General features: G+C 36.8%; 1 protein-coding gene across 2 annotated transcripts; it reads left to right on the top strand.

Annotated features, from left to right (window-relative positions):
* The first annotated feature begins 8,042 nt into the window (after positions 1-8,042).
* On the top strand, positions 8,043-12,906 carry LOC147396265 (SNF7 family protein). Of its 2 annotated transcripts, none has more exons than XM_086449982.1 (8): positions 8,043-8,484; positions 8,759-8,818; positions 9,513-9,683; positions 9,943-10,125; positions 10,623-10,753; positions 11,356-11,524; positions 11,751-11,880; positions 12,523-12,906. In XM_086449982.1, the coding sequence occupies exons 1-8, from the start codon at positions 8,296-8,298 to the stop codon at positions 12,780-12,782; spliced, it is 1,293 nt and encodes a 430-aa protein (XP_086306108.1). In that variant the 5' UTR covers positions 8,043-8,295; the 3' UTR covers positions 12,783-12,906. The 2 variants fall into 2 exon arrangements, with proteins under 2 accessions (XP_086306108.1, XP_086306107.1); XM_086449981.1 differs by having other exon boundaries at positions 12,517-12,906.
* Positions 12,907-13,221: the final 315 nt, after the last annotated feature.

Here is a 13,221-nt window from a genome sequence, read left to right as displayed (position 1 = left end):
CTTCCTGGTGATTCAATCACATTGACCTTTGCATCTTGATCGACCTCTTCTTTTTCCTTCTTAGAATCGATTGGAGCGTCTCAATCTTCCTCTCTTGCTCTGACTTCAGGTTCGTAGTTCTTCAATCATACTCTTCATGTAAAGCTAGATCGATCTAACTATGTCCTTTGGAGATCGCAAATGGATAATGTGATCTATGCAAATGGATTTGAGAATTTCATTGAAGGTTTATCAACTTGTCCTGAGAAAACTGTTCCTACTACTGGAGCTGTCAATCCAGAGTTTGTAACTTGGAGTCGACAGGATAAATTGATCCTAAGTTGGATCTAATCTTCTCTAACTCCTGAGATTATGGCTTAGATTGTAGACCATACCACGTCACATTTTGCCTAGAATGCTCTTGAGAAAATTTTCTCATCTTCCTCGCGAGTTCGAATTATGCAGTTGAGATTGTAGTTACAAACAACAAAGAAAAACTCAATGTCAATGATTGAGTTTATCATTAAGATTAAATGTTTCGTGGATAGGCTTGCAACAATAGGGGAACTTGTTTCAGAACAATGGGTGGATTAAGAGCTGATTATAATGTTGTGGTAACATTAATCAGTGCTAGAGACAACCAACTCTCTCTTGAAGCTATTCATAGCTTGCTTCTAACTTTTGAGCATCGTTTAGAACAACAGAACTCCTTTGATGAGACTGGAACAATGACTACAAATCTTGCTCAGAGCAACAAGTATGCAAGTGGAAAAAACTATGGCAAGAACAATCAAGGATATTAGAAACCATCAAACTAGGGTACTGTTGGGCTTTGTGGAGCCTAATTATGCTTGATCCGATTGATGACTCGACCCAAATAATATTGCGTGGTTTTTTTATGGGAGATATTTTGAGGCTTAGTCCATAGAGCGGAGGCTTAAGCTGATAGGCCTAAGTCGGAGTGCTCATAGACAAAAGCTTCCTGGGGGTCCAGGGGACAACGCCCTTGGGAAAAAAATATTGGCCCGTTTTGTAGCCCATTATGAATCCTGTGCGCAGTATATATAAACTACTTTTGGTGATTAGGTTTTTTTTTTGTCTTGGTTGTCGTTTTTGAGACTATAGCCGCACTTTTATTTTCTTCTTGATAATAGTGAAATCCCTACAACTCCGTGGACGTAGGCAAATTATCGAACCATGTAAATATTGTCTTGTGCGTGTGATTATTTTCTTTTTCGACATGTGTTTTTTTCTCTATTTTTGTTTCTCATAGGTTGGGAATTTTATGTTGAATTCCCTACAGGTACTGGACAATGAAGAAATTCGAACTATATCTATAGAGGTAGAAGTCGTGGTGGTCGTGGAGGCCAAGGTGGAAGAGACAACAACAATAATACAAAGCCTTAATGTAACTTTGTGGTAAATTTGGACACATTGTTCAAAATTGTTATCACAGGTTTGATATTACCTTTCATATTCAACAATCCACTAACAATAATCAAGCTTAGAGTCAAATGTCAGCAATGGTTGCTACTCCTAATACTGTATCAAATGATTCTTGGTACCTTGACTCTGGAGCTACCCATCACATGACCCAAAATGCAACTACTCTTTCGAATATGACTCCTTATACTGATTCAAATGCGTTACAATTGGTAATGGTAAACAGATCCCTATCTCAAATGTTGGTACTAAATCTCTAGTTTCTAATTCCACAGTTCTTTGTCTTAACAAGGTTTATCATGTGCCTTCTCTATCTAGCAATCTAATCAATGTTGCTAAACTATGTGCTGACAATAACTCTATGATTGAGTTTTATTCAAAATATTTCATTGTGAAGGATCGATATTCGAAGAAGGCTCTAGCTCAAGGCAGACTTGAGAATGGGTTGTATAAGCTTCCAGTCATCAGTTTACAAGATTCAAAAAATAATAGTGCTTTCTTTCTGAATAAAGACTCTGTATCAGCCTTTAATATTTCTACTGATAGCATTAAGTTTGGCATGATCGCCTTGGACATGTCTCACCTACTGTTGTACAAAAGATTCTGAGTGATTGTAATATTTCATGCTCAGTTAATAAGAATTTGGTTTATTCCTCTTGTCAACATGACAAAAGTCATAGATTGCCATTCCAAATATCAAATTCTCGAGCAGCTTCACCATTTGAGCTTGTCCATACTGATATCTGGGGACCAGCTCATGTTTTATCTACGTCAGGCTCCATATATTTTATCATTTTTGTTGATGATAATACAAGATTCACATGGTTTTTTTTCCTTTGCAGATTAAAGATCACACATTGCAAGTTTTTATTCATTACAAAATTCTAGTTGAAAATCAGTTTAATAATAAAATAAAAACTCTTCAGTTTGATAATGGAGGAAAATTCAAGGTATTTTCTCAATACCTTTAGTCCTATGGCATTGCTCATAGATTCTCATGTCCTTACACATCTGCTCAAAATGGGAGAGTGGAGAGGAAGCATAGACGTGTCATGGAGACGGGTTTGGCTTTTTTGGCTCGTGCATCTTTACCCTTGAGATTTTGGCTATATGTTTTTCAAACAACAATTCATTTAATCAATAAAATGCCAACAAAAGTATTGGATTTTGCCTCTCCATACTCAAGTTACAATACATATTCATAAGGGTTATTTGCGTCTAAATTACAAGTCAAGAAGAGTGTATATAACTCGCCATGTTTTTTATGAAAGCAAATTTCCTTTAACCTCTTATTCTTCTCCAATTGTTGCTGTTACACAAGAACTTGCTTAGACACCTGCTCTTATAACACTCCCATCAAAGTCCTGATCCTGAATCTTGTCATGCTCCTGTTCTTACACAATCTACTCAGCAACATGTTGCTATTCCATTAGAACAAATTGATCCACCAGCAATTTCTCTTTCATCTTCAGTTATCCAACAACCTGTTCAAACTATTCTTGTAGAATTTGTACCAAAAACAAGAAGGATGGTAACCAGGTCTCAAAATGGGATAGTAAAAAAGAAACAACTGTTTCTAGCAACACGACAAAAAGAGCCAACTATAGTCAATCAAGCTATGAAAGATCTTGATTGCATAACAGCAATGCAAAAGGGAATTAATGCATTACAAAGAAACAACACATGGGAATTGGTTGATCCTCCTTCAGATGTTAACATCATAGGATGTAAATGGGTGTTTAAGCTCAAATACAAAGCGGATGGGACTTTAGAGGGGCACAAGGCACGATTGGTGGTTGTACTACGTAATTTTCGTCATTACGATGGCCACATCTACTACGATTTGGAGTCGCCACCATTCATATTATAAGTGGGTGTGAATGGTCACCCGATGTACATTTTTCAAAAAATATCATTTTTAGCATTTTAGTGACTCACGATGGATAAGGAATTGATCAAACCTAAGGATTCAGGCAAGCGGCTCGGTTGGAGAAAAGGGAAGGTGTTAGGAACCCCTTTCTCCCCGCCACGTGGCGGTAACCTCAAATAACTCAGTCATTTTGATTTAAAATAAATAAATAAAAAAGGTGTCACGTGAGTGCATTTGTACCCTAGATAAGGATTCATTTTTGGCTTGATCATAGGGTCATTTCATTGATGGAAATGACCCTTATGAACCTTTAGCCTTGGGATCCACTCATTTAAGATAAAAATGAAATAGAAGAAGGAGATATTAAGAGAGGGAGAAGGAGAGGATAGAGAGAGTGAGAGGGGGGGTGTGCTTCAAACCCACCTTGCATTTTTTATCTCCTTATCTTCTTCTTCTTCTTCTCTTGAGTCCTTGATGAAATATGAGAGTAAACTTATTTTTTTTAGAAGATGATATGAGAGTAGTAGAGTAGAGGAAAGAGGAGTAGAGATTATATTTTTTCTTTTTTTAGTAAGACTTGGTAACCATTTTTAGAAGGAGGGGAACTGTATTTATAGGTGTTGGAAGGATGTTTGGGGGTATAATGGGGTTAAAGATTGGAAGGATGGATAATGGCATAGGTTTTAGGGGTGAAAGGTGTGAAATTTAAAGTGGAATGAAGGGTAAATGTGTAATGAAGGAAAATGGGTGAGGTTTAGATCCAAATGGGTTGGATCCTACCCAAATCCATTTGGGTAGAGTGTTTGGTGAGATGAGATGAGTGATGGTTGATGAGAGAATAGGGGTGTAAGGTGTTAGGTGTTTGATTGAGTGTTGGGTTGATGGAAGAGGTAAGGTGTTAGATTTGGGGGGATGGGTAGTGTAAGAGGTTGGTAGATTGGTTTTTGGGAGGATTAATTGGATGAAGACATGTGGCATATGATGAGAAGGTGAGGTGATGAGATTGGTTGATGGTGGTTGTTTGATTAAAGATAAGAGTATGGGTTGGTTAGTTGATGATGAGGGGAAGTATGGGTTGGTGTGATTTTGTTGGAGTGTTTTAAGGGAAAGTGATGTGTTAGGGTATGGGTGGTGATTGGTTGAGGTGTGGGTGGTTGATGGTGTTAGAGAATGAGGATAGGTTAGGGTATGTAGGATATGGGTTGTGATGTGGGTGGTTGATGAATGGGGATAGGTTAGGTTAGGGTAGGGTATGGGTTGAGATGATTTTGGAGAGAAGTGATGTAGGTTAGATGATTTGTTTAGAGAATGATGATGGGGGTAGGTGATTAGTAAAAGGGAGGTGGAAGGGGATGATGACATGTGTCATCTTTTGATGTTGTGAGGGTGATTAGTTGATGTGGGTAGTGGTTAATGGGTTAGGGTTGTGGGTTGGATAATGAAATGGGTGTGGATAGTGGTTTGTATGCTTTTAGTGTATTGGGCTTGGGTTTTAAAGATTGTTTATATGTGTTTTGGATGGGGTAGGGTTTGTTTTTTATGAGATTTTTTATGGTGGTTAGGTTTTAGGGTTTAAGGGATACGTGATAAATTTTAGGTTAGAGGGTAAGGTAGAAAATTGAATTTTGGAGAATTGCGGGTTCGTGGGCCTTTAATGGGTTTAAGGTGTCTTGTGAATTTCGAGGCGGAGCGGTGGAGGGTAGGTATCCCAAGTCTTACATTTTTCTATTTTTTATCTTTTTATGATTTTTAAAAATTATTAAATCGATTAAAATGCCACGTGTTGGCGAATTGGGCTTTTTAGGCCCGTTGGAGAATTTCACGAGCGTTCGGTTATTCTTAAATATAAAGACGGAGCAGTGATGTTGAACACGAGTAGGACGGGTCACAACCCTTTTTGTAGGTCCCCTAGACCATTGGGAGGTCTTAGGGGCCTCAGTTCAATTGAATTGCCACATTTTAACTTTTTGGGCCTTTGAGGCCCGTTGGCCTGTTTTGTTGGAAAGTCGGTGTTTCGAATGGAACGGGGTAGATGGGAGCATGCCGAATCCTTTTGGTGGACCTACTAACTCATTGAGAGGTGTTAGAGGCTTTGGTTTTGGCAAAAATGTCATATGTCGACGATTCAGGCCTTCGAGGCCCGTTGGCCAAGTTTATTGAAAAATTACTGTTTTTGGGCCCTTTCGAGTGAGGGCCCGTTCAAATTGGGGTGTCTACAGTGGTAAAGCGCTATAGTCAGGCTCAAGGGCTTGATTTTTTTGATACTTTCAACTATGTTGTTATGCCAACAACAATAAAAATAATACTAACTCTTGATCTTACTTTTGGATGGAAAGTTAGGCAACTAGATGTTCAAAATGCCTTCTTAAATAGAGATCTAAAGGAAACCGTGTTTATGTCTTAGCCACCTGGGTTTTCACATCAGTAGCTCCCACACAGAGTATGCAAACTAAATAAAGCCTTGTATGGCTTGAAGCAGGCACCAAGGGCTTGGTTTACAAAACTGAGTCAAGCTCTGTTACATTGGGGATTCACATGCTCAAGGTCAGATAGTTCAATGTTTATTCATTTTGGAAAAACAGATACTTTAGTTGTGTTGGTTTATGTTGATGATATCCTTGTCACTGGAAGATCAAAAACTCAGATTGATGCTTTAATGATGCAACTGCACTCTACTTTTGTAATAAGGGGTCTAAGTCAGTTATATTACTTTCTTGGAATAGAGGTGATTTATGATGTTCAATCTATACACATATCTCAAACCAGTATATTGCTGATTTGCTTGAGAAAACAGAGATGCTTGCCCATAAACCAGCAAAAACCCCAGGAGTTATTGTCAAAAGTTTGTCTAAGTATGATGGAGAACCATTTGAGGATCAAACCAAGTATCGAAGCAAAGTAGGAGTCTTACAATGTCACTCTAACCAGACCCGACATTGCTTTTGTTGTCAACAAAGCTTATCAATTCATGCATAACCCAACAACGACTCACTGGCTTTCTGTAAAGAGGATTCTAAGATACCTAAGGGGTACTATGCAACAAGGCTTAAGGCTTAATCCTTTTACTCGTTTTCAGATACAAACCTATAAAGATGTTGATTATGCTTCGACTCCTGATGACAAAAGAAGATCTAGTGGTTACTGTTTGTTTCTTGGAGATAATCTAGTGTCTTAGTCAACCACAAAACAGAAGGTGGTCTCTAGAAGTAGTGCTGAATCAGAGTATAGAGGACTAGCCATAGCAGCAGCTGAGATTATCTAGACTTTATCACTCTTACAAGAATTGTGTGTTCCTCAACAACAAGTACCTATTCTTTGGTTTGACAACATCAATTCCATCTATATGGCAGCAAACCCTGTGTTTCATGCTCAATTTAAAATAGTAGACTTGTTAACAAAGTATTTATCAAGCTCAAGGTTCGATTATTTGAAGTCCAGACTATGTATAGTACCTCGACCCTTCAGCTTGCGCCGAGGGGGGATGGGGGGGGGGGTGAAAGCCATAAGAACTTAGAAGAAGCTTCTACACTTAACAAGTCAGCATGTGACAACTCATCATGATGACTTGGATCCAGTTGGAGTTCTAGAAGATTGTAATTAACTAATTCTATTATAGAAGTTTATTATAGAATTTGTTATGGAATTAGTTTTAGAGAAACAAACTAGTTTATCCCCTTGTAATATGTTATATAGAGTGAAGTTGTTCAGAGCTCTCTCTCACATTTAGAGAGGAGTATTTTTCCAAAAAATTTATTTGTTTACAAAAGTTCTCTTAGGATACACATTTTTATGGGGAAGTGCAATTGTGTATACCAAGGCATGCAAATCTACAATTCCCCAACTTGCCACATTAGTGAGTCGATTGAGTATGTCACTTGACGAGTCATTTTATCATGACTCTAAATTAAATTACTCTAAAGTCTCTGTAATGCAACCCACTAAAACCCAACAAAAAACAAAAAAGAAAGCCAGTATTAAATTAATTATTACACCCCAATTAAAGACTAAAATACACCTTTCAAACATTATGATTGGGCTCATATAAAAGAGTCGTGCTGGAGTAACATTAAAATTGACTTCGATTCTCACATTGCTGATGTGGAGGGGCACACATAGCCATAGATGTTTTTCACTTGTATCCTGATGAAAAGCATCTATGGTTTTGTCAACAATATGAGAATCGATGTCAATTTTAATGTTATTTCAGCATTTTCCCACATAAGAGTGCAAAGAATAATAAACTAAACCCTCCCCCCCTCCCTCTACTATCCTGAGGGCGTGGCATGTGCATAGAATCAAAGTTTTTCCTCAAGATACACAACTGCACATCCCCATGAATATGTGAAATAATGTATCCCAACGAAAAAAATCTATGATTCTATGCACTTGCCACTTTAGGAGAGTAGAGGGGGGTAGTATGTCAGAGGGGGAGTAAGAAAATCACGACTCAATCCCAAACCCAAATATAGAAATCTAGTCAATAAAAACAACAAGAGAGCTTCTATTGGCACCCCAACTTTTACGTATTCTCAACCATTCACTTATTTAATTATTTTTAATTAGAATGTAAAAAATTAAAAGTTTGGGTGCCAATAGCTGCTCTCAAGAATAATACTGTTGAATTAAATCCAAACCCAATTTAATATGGGCCTAACCCATCATGTGAATTAAATCCATTACTAATAATTCGAGACTATTGGGCCTTTAAAATAGTATAAAACGGAAACAAATAGAAATTGGATCAATTGGATTCGGATTCACTCAAGCTCTCCTTTGTTAGGGTTTTGTTTCTTCTTTACATGTTCATCGCAAGTCTGCTTACCTGTTTTTAAGTCTTTCGCGGGAAATTTGAATTCGACGACGATTTCCACTACTCACCCTTCTCTTACCCTTTTTAATACCAACGTTCAAAATTTAAATTTTCTTGACGAAAGCATCACCTGAAGTTTCTTGATTTTCTTCATTTGAATTCGATTAGAAAAATTTGATCTTTTTGGGTATGCATGGATTCCTTGGTTGTTGAATATATAAGGCGGGAAGTGCCCGATTGGGACGATGAAGTTGTTGCGACGGCTCGATTCAAATCTTTTAGTGGACAAAGATCGGATTGGGAACCCAAGTTCTTGTTCTGGAAAGATTTGATTCTGAAAGTGGCTCGGCATCTGGGCATCTTCATCATCCAAGCATCCGAGGTTTTCAGTTCTTCCAGTTTTTCGTTAAAATGAAATACATCTGAGATTTTTTGCTACTTTGCACAACATTTTGGGCGCTATCCATTTCTTAATTTGATTGATTTGGTGTACAAATCAGTTAAGATTTGTAATTTCTGTTGATACCCAATTAGGAGTTTTTCAATTCTGTGTGCATTGAGTTTCAATTTTACTAACTAGTTTTTAATATGAGAAGTTTTTAACGTTGTTCTATTTGCAGACTAGGCATAAGTGGTGTCTTGCTTTCTTTTTGTAGGTGAAGAACAATTGGTTCAATCGAGGAGGCTTGGTACCTTTGTGCATTGATCATGTGCTGGTGAGATTGAGATTTAGAAGTTTTTTAGGTTGAATGCTTAAATCATGAAAGAATGGAAAAACTCGATTTATGTTGCCTTATCCCCAAATAATTGAGGTCTAGTTGTAACAGAAACCTGAACTATTTTAGGTAAATTGAAATGAGACTTTATAATTGATGAGTTATGAATATGTTCATACTTCCTATGTAATTTGGTTCAATGACAAGAGTGTGTCCATTGACTCACTTGTGGGAGGTATCAGCATTTTAATGCTAGCCTAAAATGTCTCTTGGACCCACAATTGGTACTTGGATCTTCAAATCCCTAATGATTACCCGTGGGCATGGGTATGGATATTTTGAGATTTCTGTTGAATACAACGTGTCCATACCCAAATATTTTACGTTACTTCAATCAGTGTATGAAAATTACAAGCTAAAATAAAAAACAATTTCTGATATTATTCAAAATAAATGGTTTTTCTATATTGTTGTGCCCCTAGATATTGGAAAAAGGTAGTCAATCAAGTCTGATACCTAGACCCATACTCATAGTATAATCACAAACAGGTTAATGCATGAATCACAGTGGTTACTGTTGTCTCTTGTGATGAAATCCCGTACAGGAGTTCTCTATGATGCATATTATCATCAACCTTTTCAAGTCAAATTATTTGTATTCATTTTTTTTTTCTCATTGTTCTTTCCTTTTCAGCTCGAAATGTATAATACTGGTGACATTTTACTAAGTGGGGATCTTGTTGATCCAACTATTGGAAACCTGTCCAAGTTGTTTAAAAGAGTAGTGCATTTGATGGGTGTTTCCAGATCATCAGCTCCTGGGCAAATTTTTGAAGGTCGTCTTATCCTAAGAACACTACTTCAGGCATGTGTTAGATAAATTTGTTTTTCTTCTTCATTTTTGACACTGTTTATTGGGTCCTTTGTTTCGTGGTTTCAATTTTTCAAAGGGGAACTTAGGGGTTCAACAGATAGGCCTTATATACAATCCATTCTAGACATGACATTGTGGTGAAAACATTCATTATTAAGTCTTAATTTTTTGTTTTTCTTGATTTCAGTATATGTACACATATTTTCTGACATACCTTCAAGGGTCTATTCAGTTTGTTTTTATTTTGTAGGAGAGAGCTGCCGAAGTTGTCAATCTTCTATCTGAAAGCCATTGGAATTCCTTTTGTATTATCACAATGGGGAAGTTTCATAGCATCTGTAATGGGTCCAATGAAGCTTCCACAATCTTGAGTTACTTATCAGGAATTGGAAAAGCACGGTTCATTTCGATCAGTAAAACAGACTTCATCGAGGTACTGGATATGGCTCTTGTGTTCCAATTTGATAATCTTAATCTATATAAAACAGGTCTGGCTCTCTGAGAAACTGAATCATTCTAATTGGAGTTGAAAAAACTTGCTTATGTTGAATTATTTTCTTGAGTGCAACAAATCAATGAAATAGCCATGGATAATGGTAGACAACCTACTTCAAATCTTGCTTAACTGATTCAGAGTTCAGAAAAAATTGTCCAAGCCAATCAATCACTAAGCCAGGTTTTTCATAGCTCTACGAGTTAATGAAAAACCAGGGTGAATCAGGTGCCTTTGACAAGTTTTGAAAAAAATCATATTTCTTGTTGAGCTTCTAAAGGTTCTGCTTGGTCAAACTAAAAGTGAGTTTCTTCCCTTCTGCCGAGTCTTCTCAGCATAAGATTGATTGTACTTACTGAATTATTTTTCCTAACACTGTCTAAATTCTACGTATTTCCTCATAATTATTTCACCAAACTTAGGTCAGTTTTTTACAGGGTGTGAAAGTTTCTCTTGTGCCAGCAGCTGTTCCCACTATCTCAAGTCTTGACTGCGATATTTTGCACTTAATTTGGACGATGGAAAAGCTTCAGCAACAACTTGATGTGATCGACAAACGTTATGAGACGTAATATTTTTCACCCTTGCTACTGGTTTCATATGCCAGGAGCTCTAGCTTGAGGCACAGGCACACATAAACATGTCTGATCCAATATTATTTAGACCCCCACGTAGTCTGAAACATTTGTAAGATGTTTAAAACAGTGTAAAAGCTCATGAGATATAACCGATTCTTTGAAAAAGGTGACTGCTTTTCACCTTATTTTCTATGGCCTTTTGTTAGAGTTATGCTCCATATTTTCATATGCTAGTGGTGGTAGGTTGTGGTAGATTAAGAAGGTAAGTTGTTATAATAATAAGCTATTCATGATTAAATATAAAACTACCTGTATGCACATATATATTCTTTAAAATTATTTGATTCTCTAGACCATGGTCTCTTTCAAACACCAGTTTCCTTTCTCCCACACCTCATGTTCTCCCTTCCCATTTCATGTCATAATCCAATTTTTTTTCAATCCAGGGGGTATGCTCCCTATCCTATTGTATTGTATCATATTTTTCCCTTCAATAGATTTTTTACGTGCTTAACTAGGAAAAACACAACAAAAAAAAAGTATATTTAATGAAGTAGGCTTCCTTTTTTTCACTGGTGGATTCTTTGTGAAGGTCAAGAAAATTGGCATTAGTTGCTGTGAAGTCAGGAAACAAACAAGTTGCGCTGAGGCATGCAAGGAAATTAAAATTGACCTCTGAAAGCAGAGAAAAATGTGTGTCTCTATTGAACCGGGTTGAGGAAGTTCTGAGTGTCATTGCAAATGCTGAATCCACAAAAAAGGTTAATCATTATTTGATCAGAACCTCGTAGAATAATTTATGCTGATGGGTATGAAACATATTATGACTTGGATGAACATGAAGTCATGCCAGAATGCCCAAAACTTACCTACCTTTTTTTTCTTTTCTGGCCCAATAAAGGTTTTACTCGGTCAAATCAGAGATTCCCTTTTCCAACTATGTATTTATCTTTAATATTCCGATCTAAATGTGGTTTTTTCCTTCAGGTCTCTGAAGCCGTCCAAATTGGAGTTCGAGCAATTAAAGAAAGTGGGATCAGTGTGGAAGAAGTCCAACTTAGTCTACAAGAGCTTGATGAGAGTGTCGCTTCTCAGAAGCAAGTGGAAGAAGCCTTAGGTACTTCTGTTACTTTTCCAGAATGATTTTACACTTACAATCTTATTATTATTATTATTATTATTATTATTTTGATAAATAAAATTTATTGATAAGATGACAAGGTCTCCTCCAGAAAAGATACAAGCTAACTTCTCTCTTCACTCACCAGATCCCCCCTAAACAGAAAATCTTCGAAAAACATCCCTTTAAATTTCTTGAATTGCTTACACCACGAAAACAACAAACCAAGAGTACCAATAATTAACTCAGGCAAAGAACTTTCCTTTCCAATCAAAGACGCGCTGTTTCTTTCTTTCCAAATGCCCCAACAAACCAACTCAGTTGCACTTCAAGTTTATGCTTAAGGTAAATTAGTAGAATGAGTTGACATTGATAATTACCACCTATAGAGAGAATGACACATGGATGCAGGTAGTTAGAACTAACTGAATGATGGCCAAGTATTTAAGTTAGAATTAATATGACCAGATGCTCAAATTATCTGATTTATTGCATTCTTTTGGACATGATTAATTACTTCTTTATGGGAGAAGTTTATTATTTTTTATTTTTATTAAGATAGCTACCAGCTTAGTGGCCTCTATATATTGAACCTTATAACGATGGCCTTCTGGGTCTTTGTGGCTCTTGTAGAATCAGCTCCAGTTCAATACACAGGTGTTGAAGATGAAGATGTTGAAGAGGAGTTCAAGCAACTGGAGTTAGAAATTGGAGATGAAATACCACAAATTGAAATCTCTGTAGCAAGGACGAAGGAGAGTGAGGAATCTGCTGAATTGGTAAGCTTAGCCTTGTCAAATCTCAAGATAGCAGATGGTGCTCTTGGGAAATCTGACAATCGAGAATCTGTCAAATCAACTAGCAATAACTCTTCAAATCTCAGGCTCGAGGCTGCTTAAATTATTTTGAATTCTCCTGCCAGTGCAATCTGACCTGGATTTTTTTTTGTTCATGATGTATGTAAAGAAACATCTGTAATTTCTTTTGTAATCAATGAAAGGCTTATGATTCTGAAAACATTTAGATCAATGTCCTTAATATCCTTTCATTGATGCCCCTTGTGCATATATAGACATTCATGCATATTTGATTGTTTATATCAGGGCCTTCAATTACATGAAGTTTTACTCGCCTTTAATCAACTAAGACTAAGAATAATTTTGCTTGGAATACGATTCTTGGTTATTTGGTTAATGGGGGGTCAGTTCAAGGAAACAATAGGATTTTTTTTTTCCGGTTATGCAAGGGACCACACAAAATGGGGAGTCAGTTCTCAGAAACAATAGGATTTTTTTATCCGATGGGAGAGAAGGATATCATAACATATGACAACATATT

Source organism: Akebia trifoliata, chromosome 8, assembly GCF_017979445.1.
Source record: "Akebia trifoliata isolate Shusen 1 chromosome 8, ASM1797944v1, whole genome shotgun sequence".
In the NCBI taxonomy this organism is placed as follows: domain Eukaryota; kingdom Viridiplantae; phylum Streptophyta; class Magnoliopsida; order Ranunculales; family Lardizabalaceae; genus Akebia; species Akebia trifoliata.
This window is presented reverse-complemented; position numbering and strand designations above follow the sequence as displayed.

What these genes read in the sequence shown, in the direction of transcription:
- LOC147396265 (XM_086449981.1), top strand. Translation starts at nt 8,296, where the DNA reads ATGGATTCCTTGGTTGTTGAATATATAAGGCGGGAAGTGCCCGATTGG. An exon ending in ATGCTGAATCCACAAAAAAG is followed by an intron (nt 11,525 to 11,750) that starts GTTAATCATTAT and finishes TTTTTCCTTCAG; the next exon opens with GTCTCTGAAGCCGTCCAAAT. An exon ending in GCAAGTGGAAGAAGCCTTAG is followed by an intron (nt 11,881 to 12,516) that starts GTACTTCTGTTA and finishes TGGCTCTTGTAG; the next exon opens with AATCAGCTCCAGTTCAATAC.